Source organism: Podarcis gaigeae, assembly GCF_964106915.1.
Source record: "Podarcis gaigeae genome assembly, chromosome: 9".
Classification (NCBI taxonomy): domain Eukaryota; kingdom Metazoa; phylum Chordata; class Lepidosauria; order Squamata; family Lacertidae; genus Podarcis; species Podarcis gaigeae.
The window spans coordinates 75,380,747-75,404,701 of NC_139685.1; the positions used below are offsets into that span (position 1 = coordinate 75,380,747).

Sequence of the window (23,955 nt, forward strand, 5' to 3'; positions counted from 1 at the left end):
ACCGTCTGCTGGATGGCAATGCAGAAAATACTTGAGAGCTCCTGTGTCTTGTAATTGGCTTATGTAATGGTTCTAGGGGTTGCTGGTGCTTATCTCCCCGGCTGGGTGGAAACACCTGGCTGGGTTGCCTAAGTGAACCTTTTCTGTCCGGACAGCCACTCACCCGTGGCTGACTCAATCGCTGGCAGAATCCGTCAGTGGGCGTTTCTTAAACTTCTTCCAGCAAAGAAGCTCTTTGATGCCTAGTCTCCTACTCTCTCTGCGCGAAAGCCTTCTGCGCAAGTAGGGCGTGGGCAGCAGAGGACCCCTACTCTCCCCGCTGGTCCCAGGCAAGGAGTCATGGGACCGCCTCGCCGCTTCCCCCATCTGCCCCCCTTCTCCACTGGTGGTACGCTGATTCTCTTCCCCAGAAGATGGGCTGCTTCTCCCGATCCCTGGACGCTCTCTGGAATCCCTCTGGCTTTTGCTCTCTCCCTCCGGCACTGATGGCAGTTCCCTGACAGCTTATCATTGTTTTCACAGAAGAACATAAAAATTGCTTTCCTGGATTAGACCAGCCTCCAGCAGCGACCAGCTTAAATGCGCTGGGGAAGCTCCTAAGCAGGGCAGGGAGGTTATAGTCGTTCCCGGTTTGCTGCCAGCATCTGTGAATGCATTCTCACGAAGGTTTCATGCTGCTTTCATGGCTGAGTCACCCTCCTGCCCTGCGCTGGTGGACTTAACCTTCAGATAACATTGATGCCTTGTACCTTACGGAGTCGTCTTTCTGCTTATGCCTCGCTCCTCTTTCGATTGGCGCAATTAATTGGCTAAGGCTTTAATGTGCTTCTGATTAATTGGTGGCACTGAGGGCACACACATAACTGGGTCTCCTGAAGGCTTGCTTCTTATCCAGACTGCAAATATGTGCTAACTTCTTCTCCTGTGTGCCAAACTGGCTTTTTGTCCCATTTGTGTACAGGGCCAGAAGATAGCTTGCCTTTCGCTATGGAAGGCTATGGTATCTCCTCTTAACAAATGCTGCCATGGTGATGGATGGAATAAGGCATCACACACCGTGCCTCCTGGTTTGGGGGTATTGCATGCAGCAACATGGGGCAGAAAATCTGCTGGAAAATGGAACTGTTTCTAAGCATTCATTGCTTTATAAAACATACTGGTAGCAATGAATGCATGCCAGTATACAATATTAGCCAAGCTGGAAAGTTACGCAATGTTTTTCAGGTGATTTCCATGCCCCCTGGCCACTTAGGAAGTATGTGAGAGAGTACATACATGTCTTATTGATTTGTAAGGAGATCTGGATCAAAATAAAGCCACAAATACATAGATAAAGGTAAAGGGAAATGATCCCTGGACAATTAAGTCCAGTCAAAGGAGACTGTGGGGTGCGGCGCTCATCTTGTTTCAGGGCGAGGGAGCAAATATATGCATATATACATATATAAAAATATATATAGATATAGATACAGTGGTACTTCGGTTTCTGAACATAATCTGTTCTGGAAGACCGTTCGACTTCTGAAACATTTGAAAGCCGAAGCCTGCATTTCTGGAAGCATTTCCATCTGGAAAACTCAATACGGAAGCCATGTGGCACGTTCAGCTTCCAAAAAGTGTTCAAAAACCGAAGCAGGAAGTTCTGGGTTTTCAGCCTTTGGAAGCTGAAACGTTCGACTTCTGAGACGTTCGTAAACCGAGGTACCACTGTACTTGGGCATGGTAGCTGGGAGTGTGGGAATTGTAATCCGAAATATCTGGCAGGCACCAGGTTGGGGAAAGCTGAAATAGAGAGGATGAATGAGTCACTCTGTTTGCTTCTTCAGGCATCAAACTTGGCACACTTCCTTTATTTTTATGAAGCCATGATGACAAGCTTGCTTAAGAAAAAAAATATCCCTTAAGCTAGCATCCATATGTAAAACATGATTTTGGCTCTGTCACTCTCAGTAGGAAATATTATATACTCCCAAAAGGGATAAACAAAGAAGTCAGTTTAATATGACCTTTCATTTTAATAGCAAGTTAATAACTTTTATTTTTGTTGTGTTTATTTGTGTCTGTCCTTCCCTCCCTCCCTCCCTCAAAAAGTGATGCTTGATGAAGTTTTGCAGCCTGTAATTTAGTTGGTTTATTTCAATAATGCTCTTGTTGCCTTCAGTTTGGGAACACATTTTGGCTATGTGAAGCATATGATTAATCATGCCTTTATGGGTTGCTCATTAGGATTCTTTCCACCGCCTCCTCTTCTTGGCTGTTAATTCCATGTTTCGAGGTTGAAACACTTTGCAACAGCTCTAGTTCTGCTTCTATTAAGACGGGGTTTGCATGATCAGCTTTCAGTGCTGTAGAACTGCGTTTGTTTTCCTGGGGTGCAAGTAGTTGCTCCTGTATCCAGAGACATCGTGTTGCGAATGCTGACAGCAAGTTCTTCAGAGTTGGAGGAAGAGGCTAGATTGTGGGATCTGATGACCCTGCGGAGCTCTCATTGCTGATTTGACTGCATTGTCAATGGCCCGCAGAGCTAAGTTGGACTTAATGTGTTATGTGTCTCTCTGGTTCATTGGTGCTCTTTTGAGAGCCAGTCTAGCATAGTGGCTAAGACTGAGCTCTGAACAGAAAGTGCCCACTAACTATGCCAAGTCACTATTCCCTTGGTTTCAGCCTTTGGTTTCAACATGGGGATCATAATAACATATTTGACAGGTTGTTGTACTAATGATCAACTCTGCAAGCCTCCAAATCTATTATCTTTTTAATGAAGTTGAAAGAGAATGAACCCAATCAGTTTTTTTGGTGAAGTGAAGGTTATTCCACCTGTGCTTTACAAATATTTATGAAGGTTAGCTTGATTTTTTTTTTTAATGCTGAACTAAATAACTTCTGAATTTTCAGAACTTTAGAGATACTTGGATAGATTTATGATAGGGAATCCAGTTTATTTTGTTTAAGGATGCTTTGAACAAATTTTCTAAATTGGCCTATTAGTGCAAATGTTAGGGCACTTTGAGTGGTGATTGATTTTTGGGTAGCTGCTTTTGCAATGGACAAAACCAGGACAACAAAACTAGGAATGTGTGACAGAAACCACCTCCATTTACATTTGTTAGGTCACATATTTAACTCCCAAGAAAATATAAGCACCACCAATTTGCTAAGGTGATATCCAACTAAATCATTGCTTATGAGTAAGGGAACTTCCCCTCCCCTTTGTGCCTCCCTTCAACCCTTCGAAATCTACTCTGGAGGATTGGGGGAGCCCCATTAGCAGATTTGTGAGGTGTACTGAGAAAGGAGAGGAAAGGGAGGTTTTGTTGAAGTTGCACATTGCAAGCTTACAGTGATTAATTTGGATACAGCTCTTAGTGGTAGTTTTGGTTCTAATAAGTCCCCTCGCAAGACGAAATTAATCCATTCCGCGAGTCTCTTCGTCTTGCGGTTTTTTCGTCTTGCGAAGCACGGCTATTAGCGGCTTAGCGGCTATTAACGGCTTAGCGGCTTTATGAAAAAGGAAACAAACTCGCAAGAACTCGCAAGACGTTTCGTCTTGCGAAACAAGCCCATAGGGAAATTCGTCTTGCGGAACGACTCAAAAAACGGAAAACTCTTTTGTCTTGCGCGTTTTTCGTCTTGCGAGGCATTCGTCTTGTGAGGTACCACTGTATTTGCCTTGTATTTATGGGTCACTGAGAAACATTGCAGTGCACCTTTTCCTTCTTAGTGCGTCAAAGTTTGGTTTGCATATGTTGTTCTGTGGTGACTGGATGTTTGTTCTTCCAAGTAGGGAAGGCTGGGTTTGATGGCTCTTTTGTCTTCCCTTTGCTCTTACAATGCTCAAGAGTTAACACTGCACCGATCCAATCCCAAATGGCAGAGGGATGTTTAACAAAAATGTCAACCAGGCAAATGAGTTCCTGCTCAGGTTTTTAAGAAATTCATAATTAGAGGTGTGAATCCAGTACAGAAAGATAAAGATAGAGATAGAATGCTAACCATGTCAACAAGCAGTTGTTCTTGAGGTCATTTGCTGCTGAAAGCCATGCTGTAGATTATTTTTGAATTAAATGGAAGGTTTTAGTCAGTGGTTTGTAACGTGAGAAGGATCTAAGGATCTTAGTAAACCACAAGCTTAACATGAGTCAACAGTGTGATACAGCAACACCACCTATTCTAGACTGCATCATCGGACGTCTATTGTCCAGATCTAGGGAGGTAATAATCCTACTCTATTCTGCTTTGGTCAGAGCACACCTGGAATGCTGTGTCCAGTTCTGGGCACCACAGTTTAAGAAGGATATCAACAAGCTGCAACATATGCAGAGGAGGGCGTCCGGAAACCAAGTCTTGTGAAGAACGGTTGAGGGAGTTAGGTACCGTATTTTTCGCTCTATAAGACGCACCAGGCCACAAGATGCACCTAGTTTTGGGAGGAGGAAAAAAATATTCTGAATCTCAGAAGCCAGAACAGCAAGAGGGATCGCTGCGCAGTGAAAGCAGCAATCCCTCTTGTTGTTCTAGTTTCTGGAATAGCTGTGCAGCCTGCATTCGCTCCATAAGACACACACACATTTCCCCTTACTTTTTAGGAGGGAAAAAGTGAGTCTTATAGAGCAAAAAATACGGTATGTTTTGCCTAGAAAAGAGGAGACTGAGAGGAGATATGATAGCCATCTTCTAATATCTGAAGGGTTGTCACATGGAAGATGGAGCAAGCTTGTTTTCTCCTGCTCCGGAGGATAGGGCCCAAATCAATGGCTTCAAGTTACAAGAAAGGAGATTCCGACTAAACACCAGGAAGAACTTTCTGATAGTAAGAACTGTTCCACAGTGGGATGGTCTTCCTGTGGGGATTGTGGACTCTTCTTACTTGGAGGGTTTTCAGCAGAGGTTGGATGGCCCTCTATCATGGATGTTTTAGTTGAGATTCCTGCATTGCAGGGGGTTGGACTAGATGACCCTCGGGGTCCCTTGAAACTCTATTATTCTATAATTTATGAATAACTAAATTTGGAATTGGGCATGTTGTACATGACCTTCTTCTCTCTTAGATCTGACTTTTGCTCCATTCAAATGTTTTTGTGCTAGTTCAGTATGCACAGACCTCCCCTCATTTCAGGGGCGGGAAATTGGTTTTTGAAAATGACCTTTAAACAAGTTTTGTGGGTTTATAAATATTTATTTGTTTAAATTATTTATATTCCATGCCTCCACCCCATAAGGCATCCAACAGCATTAAACAGCAGTAGCAATCAAGTATAAAACAAGGCTTAAACAAAACAGAAGAATTAACCAAGGTAAAACAACAGCTTTATATAGCAGTCTGGTGATAATACAAGACACAGCAGCCTAACACTCTCCCTCTCAAAGGCTGACCTAAATAGAGTGGTTTTAACCTGGAAGGGATGGAGGCGGACAAGACCTTGCTGTGGACAAAGGTCTGTGACCTGAGGACAAAGAAAATATCACTTTCCCTTCTGTCCTTCTGCCTGATCTCCAGACAGGGGCAGCACATAGAGCTCCAGTCATATGAGGATTTTTATTCTGGAAAAGTTCGTACTTTAGATACCCTGTCTTAAGTCACTTGATGGGCAGATCCTGGTGGTTTAAGACACCAAATCTGAAAAAGAAAGAAATTGTATACAGTGTACAGTCATACCTCATGTTACGTTTGCTTCATGTTACATTTTCTCAGGTTGCGTCCCACGGCGACCCGGAAGTACCGGAAAGGGTTACTTCCAGGTTTCGCCACTCACGCATGCGCAGAAGCGCTAAATTGCGCCGCGCACCTGCGCAGATACGGCACTTCAGGTTGCGGGCTTTTCATGTTGTGAACGGGCCTCCAGAATGGATCCCATTCGCAACCAGAGGTACCACTGTATTTTGGAAACCCTTCAATGTTTTTACTGGGGATACTTTTATTCACTTTACAGTGGTACCTCATTTTAGAAACCTAATCTGTTCTGGAAGTCAGTTCTTAAACTGAGGTGTGCTTTCCCTAATGAGGCCTCCAGCCACTGGTGCCCTTCCACCGTTCGGATTCCTTTCTTAGACCGAGGTAAAGTTCGCAAACCGGGACACTGCTTCTGGCTTTGCTGTGTTCATAAACCGAATCATTCGTAAACAGGACTGTTGTTAAACTGTATGCTGATTGGAAATATTTGTGTAACTCACAGTGTTGATTGTAGCTCTGCCCTGAAAATGGATCTCACTCATTAGGGAGGTTATGCTGGTCCCATCTTTGCCTAGATTTAGGTCGGCTGGAAAAAACAAACCTGTTTTCTTCTGCTGGGTTTTTGATGGCTTTTAAATTCCACTCTGGTGGTGGTGGTTATTTGTCACCTTCCACATTTATATCTCAGTGTGATGCACAAAAGCTATAAAATGCAGTATAAAAGCATGTTAAAACAGCAGGAAGATAACAGGATTTGTTTTGTTTTAATCCTTCCCCCTAGTATTTTTTATATTACATATCACTTTGGGGGCAGAATGCTGAGAATAAAATATTCAGCAACCTGGGGGTGAAACCTTTGAAACATTGCAAAGCTAATTCAGTTTAAGTAAGGAAACTGCTTTGAGACTGAAGTGACTGGGGAAATCTTTGTAGTGGAAAGTCACTGATGTGGTGGAATATTGGGCATGTCTTGAAGTTCCCATGTTTGCAAGAAGATGCCATCTTGGGACAACTATATCAATTTTATAACTTCTCTAGTAGGACAAGAAAATTAGTTGAAAACTCCCAGGTGCCAGCACTACAGTTTTAGGTAGTCAGGTGCTGGGATTTTTTCTGCCATTTATGGCATTTCTCTCTCCAAAGCACTCATCACAACTGAACATGCCGCTTGCCTCCCACCAGTTATGTAGGTTGTCTGCTATTCCTTCTCTACTAAAGAATAGGTGTCAAGGCTGGACATAAAGGAGCTGTATCTAAGGCTTTTGTTTTGGATGGTGTTTTTTTCAGGGCACCTGCTGAAGCTCCCATAAGGAAGGAAACTCCCAAGATGAAGAGGGCCCTTAAACCCAAGTACTGGGTAACCCTACTCACTGTCAGGGACAGGCAGGAGCCTGAGGGTCGGGGGGGGGGGGAATGTGTGAGTAGAGGAGGCAGTTGGGGAAGATGATGATCCAAGAGAAAGGGCCAGTGCTTTGTGGGGTTCTGTGCCCCCCATGAAGCAGCTGCTGGTGGGTGGAGGCAGAGAGGAGTCAAGAGGAAGAGATTGGGCAGCCAGAGACCAGGGGAAAGTGCTGGAGGGAGTCTTGGAAGCTGAAAAGCCAGTGGTGGGTCCAGGGAGAGTCATGCCTTTGGAATTCCCTTCTCTCCCTCCCCTCCACTGTCTCTCCCCCCCCCCCCCCGCATGCTCAAGGAGGGGCTTTGAAGCAAAGAGAGCAACTGGAGCTGCCATTGAGGAAGCAGTAATGGGTTCTTTCATGCACCACACCAGGCCAAGGAGGTTTAAGAGAGCAGGAAGTGTGTAGCAGCGCTGTTGTCCCAACTGTCTGAGAAAGCACAGGTCTGCAGATTGCCTAAACAACTAGTTAGTGAGGAGTGGTGCACTATAGGAGCTGATGTAATGGAGTGCTTTGCTAATAAAGACTGAAAATGCCAGTCACTTGGCTTCCTTGGTGTGGCTGCAACCCACAGTGTTGCATGCACATTCAGTGGTGGCTTCTAGATTTCTGATTTCCCCTGCCTTGGGGAATGAGGGGTGTATGCGTGACACCTTGCTGGAATACAGCTTTCAGAAACGAAGGAGCTTGATATTTGGGAGGAGAGGATGGTCTGTTAAACAGCATCACCGTCCCAGTGAAGTGAACGAAGAATTTTGCTCATGGAGGAGCAGGCTTGTTTCTCACAGGCATCTGGTCAGCCACTGTGAGAACAGGATGGTGGACAAATGGGACATTGGCCTGATCCAGCAAGCTCTTCTTATGCTCTCAAATGTATAGTGGAGCTTGCACAGAGTTTGGGGTTAAGAACCATGGGGTGACACCTGCACTGGTGGAGGAAGAGGAGTGCGGGGCGAGCGAACTGCCCCCAGCAGCGCGATCCCGGTGGTGCGCCATGCCCCCAGGACGCGCACCAGCCCCGCCCCTGCCTGCTCTCCGCCCCCCCCCCCAGTGCCGGAGCATGAAGCTCCATCACTGGACACCTGCAAAATGGGAACCTCCCATCTTGTGTTGTTTTCAGGATGGAAGTGAGACACTAGAGATAATCAGTATGAAAATACCTGCCCGCAGATGTGTCTAATACTTAAAAGAGAGAGAGAGTGTGCGCGCGCAAAAGGTTTGGGCCAATGCATTTGGCTAATAATCTTTCAAAGTATCTTTGCTGATTAAGAACACCAAGTAGTGATCTCTTCCACAGCACTTAGAAAAAGGCAAAAAAGCAAAATCATCTGCTGAAATAGTCCAAATTCTGGGTCAATAAAACGTATTGCCCTTTTTAAAAATTATGGACGTTTAACTTAAGTAACTTTCTACTGATAATGGGAAGGAGGTAGCAGGACATCGCCTAGCTTGTTGCCTAGCTGCTAGAAATAATGTAACTGTCCTGTGCTCTGTGGTTGCCTTATTTCCAGTAACAATAAAAATCCACCACCTTAGCAGCTTTGGAGTTGTAAGTGAGCTGGATTTGTGACAGAGAAGAATGGCTTAGCAGTTGGATCTTCTGGGGTTTTCACAGTGACCTAAATAATCCAGGCCTCTGGCTAACCAGACTTATGACCAGGTAACTAGTATGTCCCTTATGGGAAAAGGTGGCTATGTTTTCCAGGAAATTCAAACTTAATTAACTGGCTAGTGGATAGTGTGGGCTGAAATGAGATTGCTGAATCTGATCTCCTGGGGAAGGTACTTGCTGGAGGGCACCCATTATTTGTGATACTGAATTAATTAATGTTAAATAAGAGTGTTTATTTACAGTAGATATGGTAGGAGTTCTGGAGACTAATTAGGCACGCACTAAATGTTGTAATCTATGTGGCGGTCCAGTTATTTCTCACCGCAGGGAAATTACTGTGTTTAGTAACTCTTGTGGGAAGTTTATTCTGGTACAAACCACTGGGGCTTCTCCCAAATGAAATTATGCTCCTCATGGAGCAGAGGTTCCTCCTTCAGATCAGAAGCCAGAAAAGGTAGACATACGGTATTCTCTGGGCATCTCCAGGTTTCTAGCTGAACCAAGGTTCTCTGCAATAGGACAGGAATGCAAAGCTAACAAGAGATGAATGTCAGCAAAATCAACATATATGCCTGGTTTGCTAGGAATGAATACTGAAGGTGTGTCAGAAGTTTCAGTGACGTGGTGGGTTTTGCAGAGAGTGGGGCGGGAAGAGAGAAGGGCGACACCACTCTTCTTTTGGAGCGGTGGGGGGAAATATATGTGTCTAATCAAAAGTTCAGAGCCATATTAAGTTGGATAACGCAATGGAGAATTGATGGGTTTGAGTATGACCATCTTGTGGATGACGTTGGGGAAGCCTTCACAGGAACGATGGCTAGATCATACTGATGCTGCTCTGCTCACCTCATTCTCCCCAAGCATAGCCTGGAATTCATGTTGTTGTTGTGCAAAGGATTGAGGATCCAGCCTGCTGGACCAATTGAGAAACACCCTTGAGTGGCAGAGGGGGTATTATTTTAAAAAGTCACCAACCCACCAATGAGAGCTGCTGGAGTTAGAAGAACTATTTCAGGCTCCTGCTTTGCAAACTGCAGCAAACTGGGCAGATTTTTAAAAAATTAGTAATTCATACATTATTGTTCCATGTTTTGAGATAGAGGGCAGGCTGTTAGTTTTTGCATATCTTCTGTTTCAGCTCATGACCTGCAATTTATAATGTTTTGGTGGCTGTCTTCCCTTAGAGGAACAAATCTGTGAACTTCCTGGTGGCATCTGTTGTCTATTACGAAGAGCAGGAAGCCGGACTTGATCCTTCAATCTGGTTCAGCAAGGTTTCTATTTCCCTCTTACAAAACGGTTGTTTGATAACCTCCACTGATTTCTGTTGTGAATTGTGCAGAAATAGTTCTAAGGAATTGTGTGTCCTTGCTGGAAGCAGAGGCGGGAGATAAGTGAGGATTGGGTATGCTTTGCTTGGCCTTGTGACGATATTGGTCGCAGGTGGGCTTGACTCCTGCCAGGACTGTACCCAGGGGCTACATGTCTAAGTAATAGTCAGCTGCGGAAATAATGGTTCTGGTGTGCTGGTAAATACTAGTGATGGGAAGCATTTGTAGAGTCAGCACATCATTTGACTTACTGGTGCTTAAGAGATGTTAACTCCTATAAACTGCAGACTTCTAAGCTATGGTGTGGTAAGACAGTAAAATAAATGTTCTGGCTTTATGACTAGGAAGGTGAAAGAGAGTTACGCCAGGTCTGAGCAGTATTTGCTGCCGTGTGGAGATATTTGGTCTTTTACTCTGAGCTTGTGTAAAAAAGTTTTGTAAAAATGATCATGTAAGCAATTTCTTTCCAAAGCAATAATGACTATCTCTCTCTCTTTTATCTGATTTCTGCTCTGGTTTGTTGCTCTGATCGGTAAAGCTGATGCCTGCACCCAGTCTGTTGATGTGATGATGGCCAGGCCTTTCCTTTTTAAATACTCTTTCCACTAAAAAAATGGATGTTCGTGAAGTCTCTTCCCTACATTCTGGGGACAACTGAGAAATGCAACATTTTCGGATACCTGCCCTGTCCTACCACCAAATTTGTAGTATGCACTGAGTCTTAGTCCCTCGCTTCCCTTTTCTCAGCTCTTTTAATGGAAATGAGAGCTTTTGGTGGAAATGAGTGCTTTTCGTCTGCTTGACACTGGAGAAATATGGTATGGAGGATAGCATTCAGGCAGTGGATGGAGAAGGCCATCCCCTTGCCCCAGGAAGACAGTAGGACTCAGGGACTCCCAGTGACAAGACAGACAAAAGGAAGTTCTTCTGTAAGAGGCAGTGACGACATCCACTTGGATGGCTTTTAATGAGGATTAGATAAATTCATGGATGATAACGCTGCCAGTGACAACTAACGCATAGGTATCTGGTTAGCTACTGTGAGAACAGGACATTGGAGCTACGTGGGCCACTGGCCTGATCCAACAGGCTGTTCTTATATTCTTAGGAGATACGGTGGTACCTCCGGTTACGAACTTAATTTGTTCCGGAGGTCCATTCTTAAGCCAAAACCATTCTTGACATGAGGTGAGCTTTCGCTAATGGGGCCTCCTGCTGCTGCTGCGCCGCCGGCACACAACTTCCGCTTACATCCTGGGGCAAAGTTCCTAACTAGGGACATCTATTTCCGGGTTAGCGGAGCTCGTTACCCGAAGCATTCGTAAGGAGGCCAGTACGTAACCCGAGGTTCCACTGTAATGATAGTTTTCAGAACACATAATAATTGTCTTCGTTTCACTATAATCTTGATGGTTTCTTCTTGTGTAACCAAAGGAATGCTTGGGCCCTTACCATTTAGCAGCTTCTAGCTCCATTTTGTAGCAAAATTTTAAGACGTGAATTCAGTTTCTAATTAATGCCTGAATAAACTGTACTTTTAGTACATATACCAGACGCGATGATTTTATGGCAAACCAAGTTATACATAATACCTGTTATTTTACTAAAGTATCAAAGCGACTCTTGAACTGTAAATGGTACTTAAAGAAAGGTATTGCACAATTTTCATTTTAACCTACAAATTTCCATCCCCCCCTGGAAAAAAAAGAAAGGGAGCAAAATGACTTCGAATTTTTTTGGCATTTTTACATCTCTGATTCAGCCAGGACTTTTTCATGCCTTAACGTAATATACTTCTTCTACTGTGCAGTAGTGTTGTTTGGCTATAATTGTGCACGGGGCACGGGCAATCAGCCCTGCTTGTCGCCATTGCAGCGCTTATGTATAGCTCCCAGCTGTGTTGGTGCAAATCATAGAATAGCCGCCTCTGCGTTGAAGGGAACTGTGTTGGAAAGGCGTTTGAGATGCTAAAGTACCACTATCTGCTTTTTTGCAGAAATTACTTTGAGCTTATCTGTTTACATGCTTTCCCACTGGGCAAAGCACCATTACACATGTTGTAGATTAGTAAAGACGACTTTTCCAGGGAGGACTGAGGGACGTCCAGTTAATAGGATCCTTCTGTTGGACTGGAAAAGTCTTTCGCCTCTACTTCCAGGGGAGCAGCCATCCTGTCCTCTAGAACACGGGTAGGCAGGGGCCGGATCCGACCCAATTGCCTTCTAAATCCGGCCCGTGAACGGTCCGGGAGTCAGTGTGTTTTTACATGAGTAGAATGTGTGCTTTTGTCTAAAATGCATCTCTGGGTTATTTGTGGGGCATAGAAATTCGTTTGTTTTCTCTCTCCAAAATATAGTCCGGCTCACCACATGGTCTGAGGGACAGTGGACCGCCCCCAGCTGAAAAAGTTTGCTGACCCCTGCTCTAGATCTTGCTTGCCTTTGGTTGGGCCGGTTGGGTCCTCTGCTCTAGACAGAACCATCTTGCCTTTTGTTTACTTTGCAAAATGGTTTTTTGTTTTTACGCTATTCTGCCTTGCTTTAAATCGTCTTCCGTGTGTGTGTGTCTAGTTTGTCTATCTTGCTGATCTAGAATTATAGAATTGTAGAGTTGGAAGGTACCTTGCCATGCAGGAAACTTTTGTCCAATGTGGGGCTTGAACCCCACAACCTTGAGGTATAGAATCTCTTGCTCTGCTATGTATCCGTGGATGTGTGAAGGTGCCTCACCAATTTTTGACCATACCCACTGCTGGGTCCTGGGGTGGTTGGCCAAGTATGAAAAAAGGTTAGGCACCCCTGATATATGTGGTAATGGCTGGGTTGGGAGGCAGCAGGGAAGGGTGCGTTAGAATTATTGTTTTAAAGAATTAAAGAAATGCATGGACATTGGTCTATCAACAGCTGTTGGCCCTCATAGTCAAGTGGAGCCTCCATATACAGAGGCAGGTATCTCTATTAATTGTGGAGGCAATCAGGACAAAGCTATGTTTGACTTGAAAGTTTAGAAGCATCTGTCTGTCTGCTGTTGGTCACAGAATGCTGGAGTAAACCTAATTCTGAAGGGGTCCTGCTTTGAAGCTCTGGGTGTCCTTAATTGTATTTGTTTGTTTGTCAGCTGCCTTGGTAGTTATTGAAATGATAGGTTGTCTATAAATTTTTGTACTCTAATTAAAAAAATAAGCAGCGAGTTAGTCTGCTGTGTTGTGGCTGGCTGGCAGTGCGAATTGCTTGTGTGCCCAAGTGACTTGGGTTCAGTGCAGGTTAATGCAAGGCTGTTTGTGGCACACCATGCACTCTTCTTTCCTTCGCTAGATTCCACACCTTTGGGGGTTTCTGCTGTCTGGGACCATGTAGCCATAACTACTAGTGGAACAAATGTTTCTGAACTGAATGACTTTTAAAGTATTGTAACTCAAGGCAGCTTCAGAATGCACACTAAGGAATTTTACATCCTGTTTGCTGAGGTCATTTTGAAGGCATGGTGCTGTGAATATTTGTAACCCTCCCAATTATTTGGTGATCTTGTGATTTAAGCACTTTGTAGCTCTTCTTTAACATCTGTGTTGTTTTGGACATATCAGTCAACAATTCTAACCACAAATAAGTCACTTGATAAGTCTTGTGCCTCATACCAAATTGTGAAGCCTTTTTGTTGGGATCACCTCCCCGGTGAGTGCTTCAGGCAGACAGTATTCCAGTGATTAAAATACTTGAATTGTGTGTCTGTCATTCGCAAGTCACAAGCGGCCCAAAATTCAACACCCGTCGTCGTAGCGCTGAGAGTGCTGGTCTACTGCTGGAGGGAAGAACTCAAAACACACTTCTGTAAGTGGCAGTGGTGCTTGATGGGGCTTCTGCTTGTGTGCTCTTCAGCTAGAGAAAAATGCTTTTCTTTTAGAACTGAGCTCTTGGGCAAGTTTTCAAATTGTATCGAACTCTTCAATAGCAAGAACGGAAAGACAGCCACTTCGCAGATTTATGGAAGCACTTTGGCTCGGTGGTGAAGCGAATGCTGCCATCCCAGCTACAATCCCTGACATCTCTAGGTAGGGCTGGGAACGTTCCCTGGAGAGCCACTGCCAGGGGCGCCGACTTATAAAAAATATTGGGGGGGGGCCCATACCGGGGTCCTGCCCCGGGAAGTTTTCTAAATTTTAGATGAAAATTAGTGAGTTTTAAAGTTTTTTAAAAGTATTTTAGAGTCATATGATCAACATTAGAACCCCGAAAACTCGACTCTCTATAACTCCACACTCCGGGAAACTCGACAAGCCTGAAACACTTTTTGGCTTTGAAAAAAGAAACAAAACATAAACACGCACGGTATTTTCGTAAAAAGCTAATTTAATTTACAGTAACAATTATGCTTATAGACTATTACAGAGCAGTGAATATATAGCTCTGAAAAGACTGAAATGATATTTAAATAAATCCTAAACTATCATTAAAAGAATAAAACATAAAATATTGCTGTCGCACAGTAATAGCACTTTGATTAATAAGTGAAATAGCTAATTTAAGCTTACTTTGAATAAGGCTGAGGGTTCATTAAATAAAAATAATATCTCAAAGTTAATGCTTTAATACAGTTAATAAAGTTAATACAGTATGCCTAATACTGTATGTAAATACTGTAATACTGTATGTAAATAACGGGCTTTAATTGGGTCTTACACCCTAAAAATATTTAAGTATTTGAAAATAACTAATACAGTACTATAGTAATATAGAAATACAGTACTAAACTAGTACTAATATTTCAAAACTGAAAATTTAACATTCTGTATGTATTTAATTCTCTATTTTATAAAGATTTTAATATCTGACAGTGAGTTTGGAGTAGCCCAATGCAAAAATCCTGAGGATCCATGTGGATCCGTGCTTTGTAACCACGTTTTTGCACCACTGTGACCCTAGGCAACAGTGGGTGCGTGATTTTTTTGGTGCAAGATGTAGCCATGAACATGCTATGTGATCTGATGGTGAATTTGGGGTGACCCAGTGCAAAAATCCTGAGGATCCATGTGGATCCGTGCTTTGTAACCACGTTTTTGCACCATTGCAGCCCCAGGCAACAGTAGGTGCGTGATTTTTTTGGTGCAAGATGTAGCCATGGACATGCAATGTGATCTGATGGTGAATTTGGGGTGACCCAATGCAAAAATCCTGAGGATCCATGTGGATCCGTGCTTTGTCACCACGTTTTAAATGGGGAGGGAAGGAAAAACACAGAAGGGACAAGAAGCACAAGAGGGGTGTGCGGAGAAGCAGCTGGCTAAGAATGCAGGGGAGGAGTTTAACGGGGTGGGGGGGAGGAAAGGAAGGCAAAAGTCCCCCCCCAAGCTAGCCCCCTCTCTCTCTCTCTCCCACCTGCATCCCTAGAGCACGGAGAGGAGGAGGTGGTGGGCTGGAGCCTGCACGCAGTGTGACTAGGAAAGAATTAGAAGGAAGGACTTGATCCTTTCCTTAACCCTCTGCTTGCCAAGAGGGCAGGGGATTCCCTGCTCTTTGTTGAGTTTGAGCAAACGCAGCAACAGAAGCGGGTGGGCAGTAAGACCCTGAGGCAGAATGCAGGAAAGCAGCAGCTTCCGCCTTTCCTCCGCCCGCTCGCCGGATCTTATTTTTGCCTGATTTTTGCTCCTGCGCTCCGGCGAGTCAGCTCCAGGGACTACACATTCGCTCAATAACACGCACAGACATTTCCCCTTACTTTTTAGGAGAAAAAATCTGCGTGTTATAGAGCGAAATTTACAGTAATAATTTTCTTAAATTATTGGGGGGGCGGAGCCCCCCCAAACGAATTTTTGAGGGGGCTCGGGCCCCCTCAGGTCCCATGGAGTCGGCGCTTATGGCCACTGCCAGTCAGTGTAGACAGCATTGAACTAGATAGGCCAACAATCTCACCTGGTGAAAGGCAGCTTTATATGTTCAGCTGAGCAGAATGCAAAGTTGATGACAAGTTCAGTTTTTGGTGCCATGCTGCATATGGAGTGTTGTCATCTTAAATCTTGTAATTTTTGCCCAATATTACTCTGGGTGGAGCTTCTTACATTGCGACACTCGCACTCGCAACTCTGCACTTTTTTCATGATCTCTGGCTGAAGGAGCAAGTGTACAGTTTCTAAATTTGCTAGGCTTTGATTTTCAGTGAACTTTAACCTCTGATTCAGTAAATACCGTATTTTTCGCCCTATAGGACACACTTTTCCCCCTCCAAAAATGAAGGGGAAATGTGTGTGCGTCCTATGGGGCGAATGCAGGCTTTTGCTGAAGCCTGGAGAGCGAGGGGGGTCGGTGCGCACCGACCCCTCTCGCTCTCCAGGCTTCAGGAAGCTATCCGCTAGCCGTGGGAGACGCAGCTCTCCCACGGCTAGTGGAGAGCTTGCCGGCACCCAGAAGCTTGGGGCATGCTGAGCTCAGCATGCCCCAAGCTTCGGGCTTCGCGCAGCTCTCCCACGGCTTGCGGATAGCAGCCTGTTCTGGGGGCTGCTCGGGCTTCCCCCGCCCCAGCCCCGCACCTGGGGAAAAAATAATTCCCCCCCCCAAAAAAACTAGGTGCGTCCTATGGGCCGGTGTGTCCTATGGGGCGAAAAATACGGTAATCAGAATGTGCAAACCTATGCAGGGTTGTTTTTCTGAGAGAATGGATTATAAATGCAGGTCAGAAACATTATATTTGGATGTTGGAGATGCTGTCTTACCCCGAAACTCAAGTTCAAATTGATTTGTGGGATAGTTGTGAGAATGAGAATTAATGTGCTGAAAAGGTACTAAGGGAGTGATAAAACTAAGGTTCCTATTCACACCCAGTCTGTTGGATATTTGCCCTAGTCTTTCTTTGGAGTGTCTGTCTTTATTGGGGAGACGATGCTGTTACGTTTTCATGGACTCTTGCCTCCCGGGGTTCCTTCCCATGGCATCTAGAAGCGGGCTTCCAATTTTTCCATTTCTCCCTGTTGATTTTTCAGCACTGATGAACTGCCAGATACTTGTTTGGTTAGTTGTAGATACACTTGGCAAAGACCGGATGCAAACAGAACCCCATTAGAACAAGGACAAGGGCTTTTTATGTCAAGTTGCACGGAATGCTTTTATTGACATCCTCTTCAACATGCATAAACTTTGGAATGACTTGAAACGCATTTAACGTTAAAGATGTTCATAATCACCATATGCATCTATGCTTACCCTAAAATAATACCTAGTTTTTTTTTTACTTCTCTCCTTTGTTCTGGAGGCCAGCAGTGCTTTTAGGAGATTCTGGGTTGACAATCATTTTCTAGAGAAAGCATTGAGTTTTGTGTATATTGGAGACTTATTTGCAGCCTCCCTGCAATTATTACCTTTTTGTGCTACGGATTGAGTGGGGCTGTTGTCCAAGGAGGTTCTGGAAACCCCCTGGAGCTTGGCATACTGTCCAGTTGATATGGATCCACAATCTTATCATCCACTTTTGCTATTAGAGACATAGCTGAGTGAATTCATAATTGGTAACTCTTCATGAATCTAGGCTAAAGTATTACCACTTTTGTGAAGCTCAAATTTGTTATGTGCACACTATGATCCAGATCCCACTGCACTTTAGAACTTAGGTGATAGATATTCTTCCTTTGTTTCCCAATATTTTTAAAAGCATAATGATAGTGAAAATCTTAGCCCTGGTGTGTGTCTGGTTTAAAAAAAATAAAAAATTGTGGCAGCTCAAGGGTTTCCCTCTACACACACGCCTTGCAGGGTTACAGAATTTTTGCTTATGATGGAAACAAAAAATCCAAAACCGTATTGACATATGGCTACTGACATACCGACACGGAATAGATTCTGTTTGGTGACAGACAGTTTTCAAAATGTGTCTTGGTTGTCCCTTTCTACTGATTTTTGTCCCAGGGTGCAGTGGTTGCGAAAAGGGAAGATTCCAGGCTAGGGACCACTAGGAAAGGAATTGACAAAAATGCGACCACCGTACAAATCTATGGCGGGACTATATTTGAAATACTGGGTACAGTTCTGGTTGCTTCTTCTCAAGAAAGATACTATAGAGTTGGGAAGGCTTCAGAAAAGGGTGACAAAAATGATCAAAGGGATGGTGTGTGACTCCCATATGAGGACACGTTGCAGCGTTTGGAGTTTTTTGTTTGTTTGGCTAGTTCGGAGGCAAAGAAGTCCCTCTACTTGAATGGCTTCAAAAGAAGATTGAAAAGATTAATGAAGAAAAGACTTTCAGTGACTACTAACCACAATGGCTACGTTACACATCCCCTGTCAGAGGCAGTATGCCTGAGTTCCAGGGAATCACAGGTGGGCAAGTGCTGTTGCCCTCAGGTCTTGCTGGTGGGCTTCCATTGGGGCATCTGGTTGACCACTGTGAGACAGGATAGTGGGCTAGATGGGCTTTGTTCTGATCCAAGAGGCTCTTCTTACATTTTGTTGTTGCATGAAGGAGTTGACCCTTCGTGACTGAGGACACATCATTTACTGAGAGATTGATAGGTGAGCAGAGTAAAAACGCAGCCTCCCTGTCACTTGTCTTTTCATGTGTATTGATGGGAAGACTTGTACATGGTGACTTTCTTTAGTTGGTGGAATGCTTCTGTTTGCAGTAACGTTTGTGGTCCAAAGACTTGTGGTCATGAAGCATTGCCCAGGACCCAGAGAAGCCTGGGTGTGGAACCATGCTGGATCAGACCTAAGACTATTTAGAGTAGCATTCCGTTCTTGCAGTGCTCTCCAGGCGCCCAAGGGAAGCCCCAAAGCATGACACGAGTGTAGGAGCACTCTTCCCAGGTGGACTCCTCAGCATTGGGTGTTCAGAGGCATGATGCCCACTGGAGGGTATTACACATCCATCGTGGGGAGTAGCCATTGACAGCTGTATTCGCTATGAATTTGTCTAATCACCTTTTAGAGACACCCAGGTTGGTAATCTTTTGTTAGCAAATCTCATTGTTCAATTGCACTGTGCAAATAAATACTTCCTTTTGTCTGTTCCAAATCTCCCAACATACGCTGCATGCATTCAATGCTTTTTTTGGGGGGGGGTTACCAGTTCCTCCCCCCTTGCCGTGGTAGCTCCTTTCCCTCATGGGGTGTTCCTCTGGCAGGTGTCCTGACCTTTAGAGGTGGGCATGGGTGGACTATTGGGTTTCTATGAAAAGCTGGAGAGCTTAAAGTCTCCTGCATGTGGCAAACAGCATGCAGAGCAGTTTGGATCCCAGCCAATGTTTGAGAAGCGCACAGGTGCAGAAAATGTAGGTTAGATACCAGCTTGTGTATTTCAAGATCCTTCATTTTTGGCATATTGTATGTTTCTAATTTTGGGATATGACTGTTGTGTCAGTAGGCAATCTATACTTTCTTCTTATAACTGCATGGTGATTGCAACGAACTCTTTAAATGGAACAGAGATTACATAAATGGAAAGGCATGATTGCTAACAGAATCTGCTAGGCTCCAGATGTATTGCTCATTACCCTTCCCTCTGTTCTTTGTCTTCCACACTTGAAATTCTGATTGGCCTGGCTGCTCCTTTGGGCAAGGCCTCATCCTTTTGCATATGCTGTAAAGTGTCATTGTGCCTTCGTGGTGGGATGTGAATGTGAGTAGAGGGAGGAACCAAGTGTCGTGGTGCTTCATAAACTGGGAACGAACGCTGCCCCGAATTCTCCAGTGCACACTTTCATCCAGTTCCCCTTCCCCAAATAGTCTTGTCTCTTCTCACTGAATGAGGAAGTGGGGAGTACGTAGCAATTCCACTGTTAGTACTTTATAGGATACAGTGGTGGCACTTGAGATCTGTTGGCCATGGAAACCCCATCGCCTTGCTGTAAGTCTTGTTACAATTACTGGTAAACTCTAGATTGGAGCTGATACCGTAGCTTGGAAAAATCTGTTCGAATCTTTATCCGCCGGCATGAAATTTCTGGGCAGCTAGACAACTTGAGACCTGCTGGTCACAGAAACCCATCGCTGTGCTGCAAGTTATGCTGCAGTTATTGCTGATATATGCTATAAAACCCAGATTGGGGTTGATACCGTGCCTTGGAAAAATCTGTTCAAATCTTTATCTGCCTGCATAAATTTTCTGGGCATCTACGCAACCTGATGACTGGAATTTAAAGTGTTACTTACTTATTTATATATATAAAAAAACACCCCCTTCATTGCAAAATGATCACAGGGTGGTATACAAAATATATAAAGCCAGTCAATAAAATTACTGTTCAATTCACACAGTCTGTCCCATTTTATAACTAGGCTAATCTAGTCAAAAGCCCTGGATAAGTGGAGTTTTTCATCTGGTGCTGAAAATTAGGTAATGTTGATTCCACCATAATCCAGAGCCAGGGTGCTGTTACTAAAAATGCCCTATTATGAATCCCTGTAGTGTTTGTGCCTGTGAAACAATGAGTTTAGGCTTCAGTTTTTGGTTAGGGTATGAATTGGGTGATTGTTGGTGATTCGATTTTATAAATCTGCCTTTCTGAGGTGATTGCAGGAAGAATGTTGATGGATTGTTGACTGTTTTATAAGGTCACAATGATTAATGATGATAAACTTAATCAGGAACCTGGAGGGTACCACATTGACATATAAATTATCCTGAGTACAGAAAGCAATGGATGTGAAAAGGTTCAAACCCAATTAAGTCTGTTAGGTTCTTCTGATTATAGGTGTAACTGACACAGTTTAGTCTTGACTCCTATCTTTACCCGACATCTAGTAGACAATAACTTACTTTGTTCTCATTTTAACATGCCTAGTCCTTTATCCCAAAGGCTGGCATGGAAGAAGTTGCAGTAATTTTCTCCGCCAAATTAACTCCGTCAGTCAACTGATAATTTTTTTTGCCAAACAAAATAAGCAGTTAAATGTCAGCTGGTCTGCTGCAGAGAAAACATAATTAAAATGGGTTTTTAACCAAACATTGTTTTAACTTGGGCTTATCTTTGTCTGTTGAAGGTTATTACAAAGCAATGAATGGATCATCTCCCTCGATTTTCATTGCATACCTGAAATCTGTTTTCACTAAAGTTCTGTATAGCCAAGTGTGCTTATATAAATGCTGAAGATGAGACAGCGATGAATGATCCCTGTCTGCTGCAAATGTGACTTTAGCATAGCTTATCCTTAGTGAAGGATTGCAGTGGGAAACTCAAGCATTAACTTTGTCCTCTTTCAGGTATAATGGTAACCTCATGGCTTCTTGTATGCATAAGTGGTGCTGAGCCTCAGGCTCTTACTGCCCTCCTTCCTCCCCAACACATGCGGACAGAGGCTTTTAGGTGCAAGTAAGAAAGAGCTCTTTATGCAGGCGAGCAACAGTATAGGCATGGTAGCAGACGCAGAATTCAGGGGTCACAAATAAGGAGTTCAGGAACCATTCAAGAGACATTCAGAGCTGAGTGAAGATGTCCCAACAGGTTGCGCCCTGCCCACTAAGCTTTTAAGGACTAGGCATGAGACTGTAGGGGATGCGGATGGCGCTGTGGGTTAAACCGCAGAGCCTAGGGCTTGCCGATCAGAAGGTCGGCGATTCGAATCCCCGCGACGGGGTGAGCTCCCGTTGCTCGGTCCCTGCTCCTGCCAACCTAGCAGTTCGAAAGCACATCAAAGTGCAAGTAGATAAATAGGTACCGCTCCAGCAGGAAGGTAAACGGCATTTCCGTGCGCTGCTCTGGTTTGCCAGAAGCGGCTTAGTCATGCTGGCCACATGACCTGGAAGCTGTACGCCGGCTCCCTCGGCCAATAAAGCGAGATGAGTGCCGTAACCCCAGAGTCGTCTGTGACTGGATCTAATGGTCAGGGGTCTCTTTAGCTTTACCTTTTTATGAGACTGTAGTGTATTTAAGAAATATGGTTTATTTACATATATTCACACCTGAAGCCTTCAGTGGAGGTGTCTCTTGCTGCTTCTCCCATCGCTTCAGCAAGCTTGGGTCCAGAGCAGAAACCAGTCATGCTCCCTGGTCTCTCGGTTCAACCTCTCCCAGTCAAGCCTGCATGCAGTACTGCCTCCTCCCCTCTTCTCCCAAACCCTTGCAAAACGCAACCCAAGCCACATGCAGCATGGCCACACTGTTTTACCTTCAGGCTAAACTGGAATGCTAAACATTTCTCTGCCCGCTGTAACCCTGGCAACCCCTGTTTCACGGATTCTAGGATCTTCCCTTGATGCGCTGATGACTGTCCATCAACATCCTTGCATTTCTTAACAACTTACGCCCAGGCGATGCCCCAGCCTGGAAGGACTAGCTCAGTCTACATTTTTTCCCTTACTAAATCCAACATCTGTCAGCTCACCTTAATTCTCAAGGTACTGCAGCGGTTCAGGGCACCCACAAAGACATAACAGCAAGTAAATCATTTATAGGCTGTTATTGGAAATTCTCCTCTTAGAGGTATCCTGGTGTCCCTTTTTAGGTGGAGCAGTTGAGATCTGGGCAGATTCATTTTCTAACCGAACTTTTCACTTTCCCCCTTGGGTCTCGCCAGCAATGCTGGAGACATTTGTGGTGCTATTTGTACTGTGAAAGCTGCAGTAATTGCTTTCAGAGTAGGTCAGTTGTAACGATTTCTGCGTAGTGAAGTTGTTTGGGAGAAGGGCAGATTGCACAAGATCTTTTGCCGTTTCGACAAGGTTTGTTTGAGCTACCAAAGTCTGTTTGTTTGCTATCAATTACCGGCAGGGTGCCGACTCAATTGATACACGGTGCTCTTTGCACATTTAGATTCAGAGGGTTGCGCTGCTCTCTAAAGGTCATGCTTTGGAGAAAACAAGATCAAATTAGGCACCTGCGCTGTACGCCGAATTTCTCAGGGCTGTTAAACATTCAACCTCTTCTGTTCCGGCTAAAAGAAACAGCCATGCTACAAGGTTCAGGTGCAGGGAAATTTCAGTAGCAACCTGTAATGAATATAAAGTCACTAAAACGAACGGTCCTTCTTATCATTCTCTAGCTGCTTGTGGGGGACTAGTCAGAATCTGAAATTGCCCTTTTCTGGACCTTGCATCTCAATCCCTGGCATTATCAAACAGATGTGTGAAATTCCTTCAATTCTGTAAGCTCGCAAAGATTTGGAAAAACTGGGGTTGTTCCTTTGCCTTGCACAGCTGCCAGCAGCAGATGAGGCACAGCCCCTTTGAGAAGTACGGTGGTACTTTGGTTCTCAAACTTAATCCGTTCCAGAAGTCTGTTCCAAAACCAAAGCGTTCCAAAGCCAAGGCGTGCTTTCCCATAGAAAGTAATGCAAAATGGATTAATTCGTTCCAGACTTTAAAAAGCAATCCCTAAAACAGCAATTTAACATGAATTTTACTGTCTAATGAGACCATTGATCCATAAAATGAAAGCAATAATCAATGTACTGTACTATAAAATAAATAAGACAGTATTGTAGATGAAAAGAAATTAAAATTAATTTTTCCCTTTCCTGCACTGATGATAGTCATTGTTTGGACGGGGGGCTTTTATCCATTTCCGCAGTCACACAATCAATCAATCAATCAATCAATCAATCAATAGCTGAACTGGGTTCCACACAGTCACAAAAACAAATTAACCAAAAAAGCCCCAAAAACAAAAACACAAAATAAATAGCAAAAACAAAAGAGCCAAACTTAATCTGTTCTGGAAGTCCATGACTTCTGAAATGTTCGAAAACCAAGGTGCAGCTTCTGATTGGTGAAGGCGCCCCGGAAATAATAGCCAACAGCCGCATTAGACGTTCGGCTTTCGAAAACTGGAACACTTCTGGGTTTTCGGCGTTTGGGAACCAAGGCATTTGAGAACCAAGGCGTTTGAGAACCAAGATACCAATGTATGGTGGTTCTCATGCACCTTCACCACACATATATAGGAGTCTTGTTGGGGGTGTCTGCCCGGCTCCCAACATCCCAGAATCATGCTTCAAACTCTACTGTTTTCACCTTTTGCCGCTCTGTCCA

At 44.2% G+C, this 23,955-nt stretch overlaps 1 protein-coding gene across 3 annotated transcripts in view; it reads left to right on the plus strand.

The window, feature by feature from the left end:
* Window positions 1–23,955, plus strand: part of ATRN (attractin) — a 160,395-nt gene that overhangs the window by 21,644 nt on the left and 114,796 nt on the right. Inside the window, exon 1 of one of the 3 annotated variants that reach the window (XM_083756249.1) lies at window positions 5,830–5,867. The exons of the other annotated variants lie outside the window; for them this stretch is intronic. Coding sequence (XP_083612375.1) covers window positions 5,845–5,867 — 23 coding nt within the window. The 5' untranslated portion in view covers window positions 5,830–5,844. Of the gene's footprint in view, window positions 1–5,829; window positions 5,868–23,955 lie in introns of those variants that run through there. 3 annotated transcript variants of the gene reach the window in all.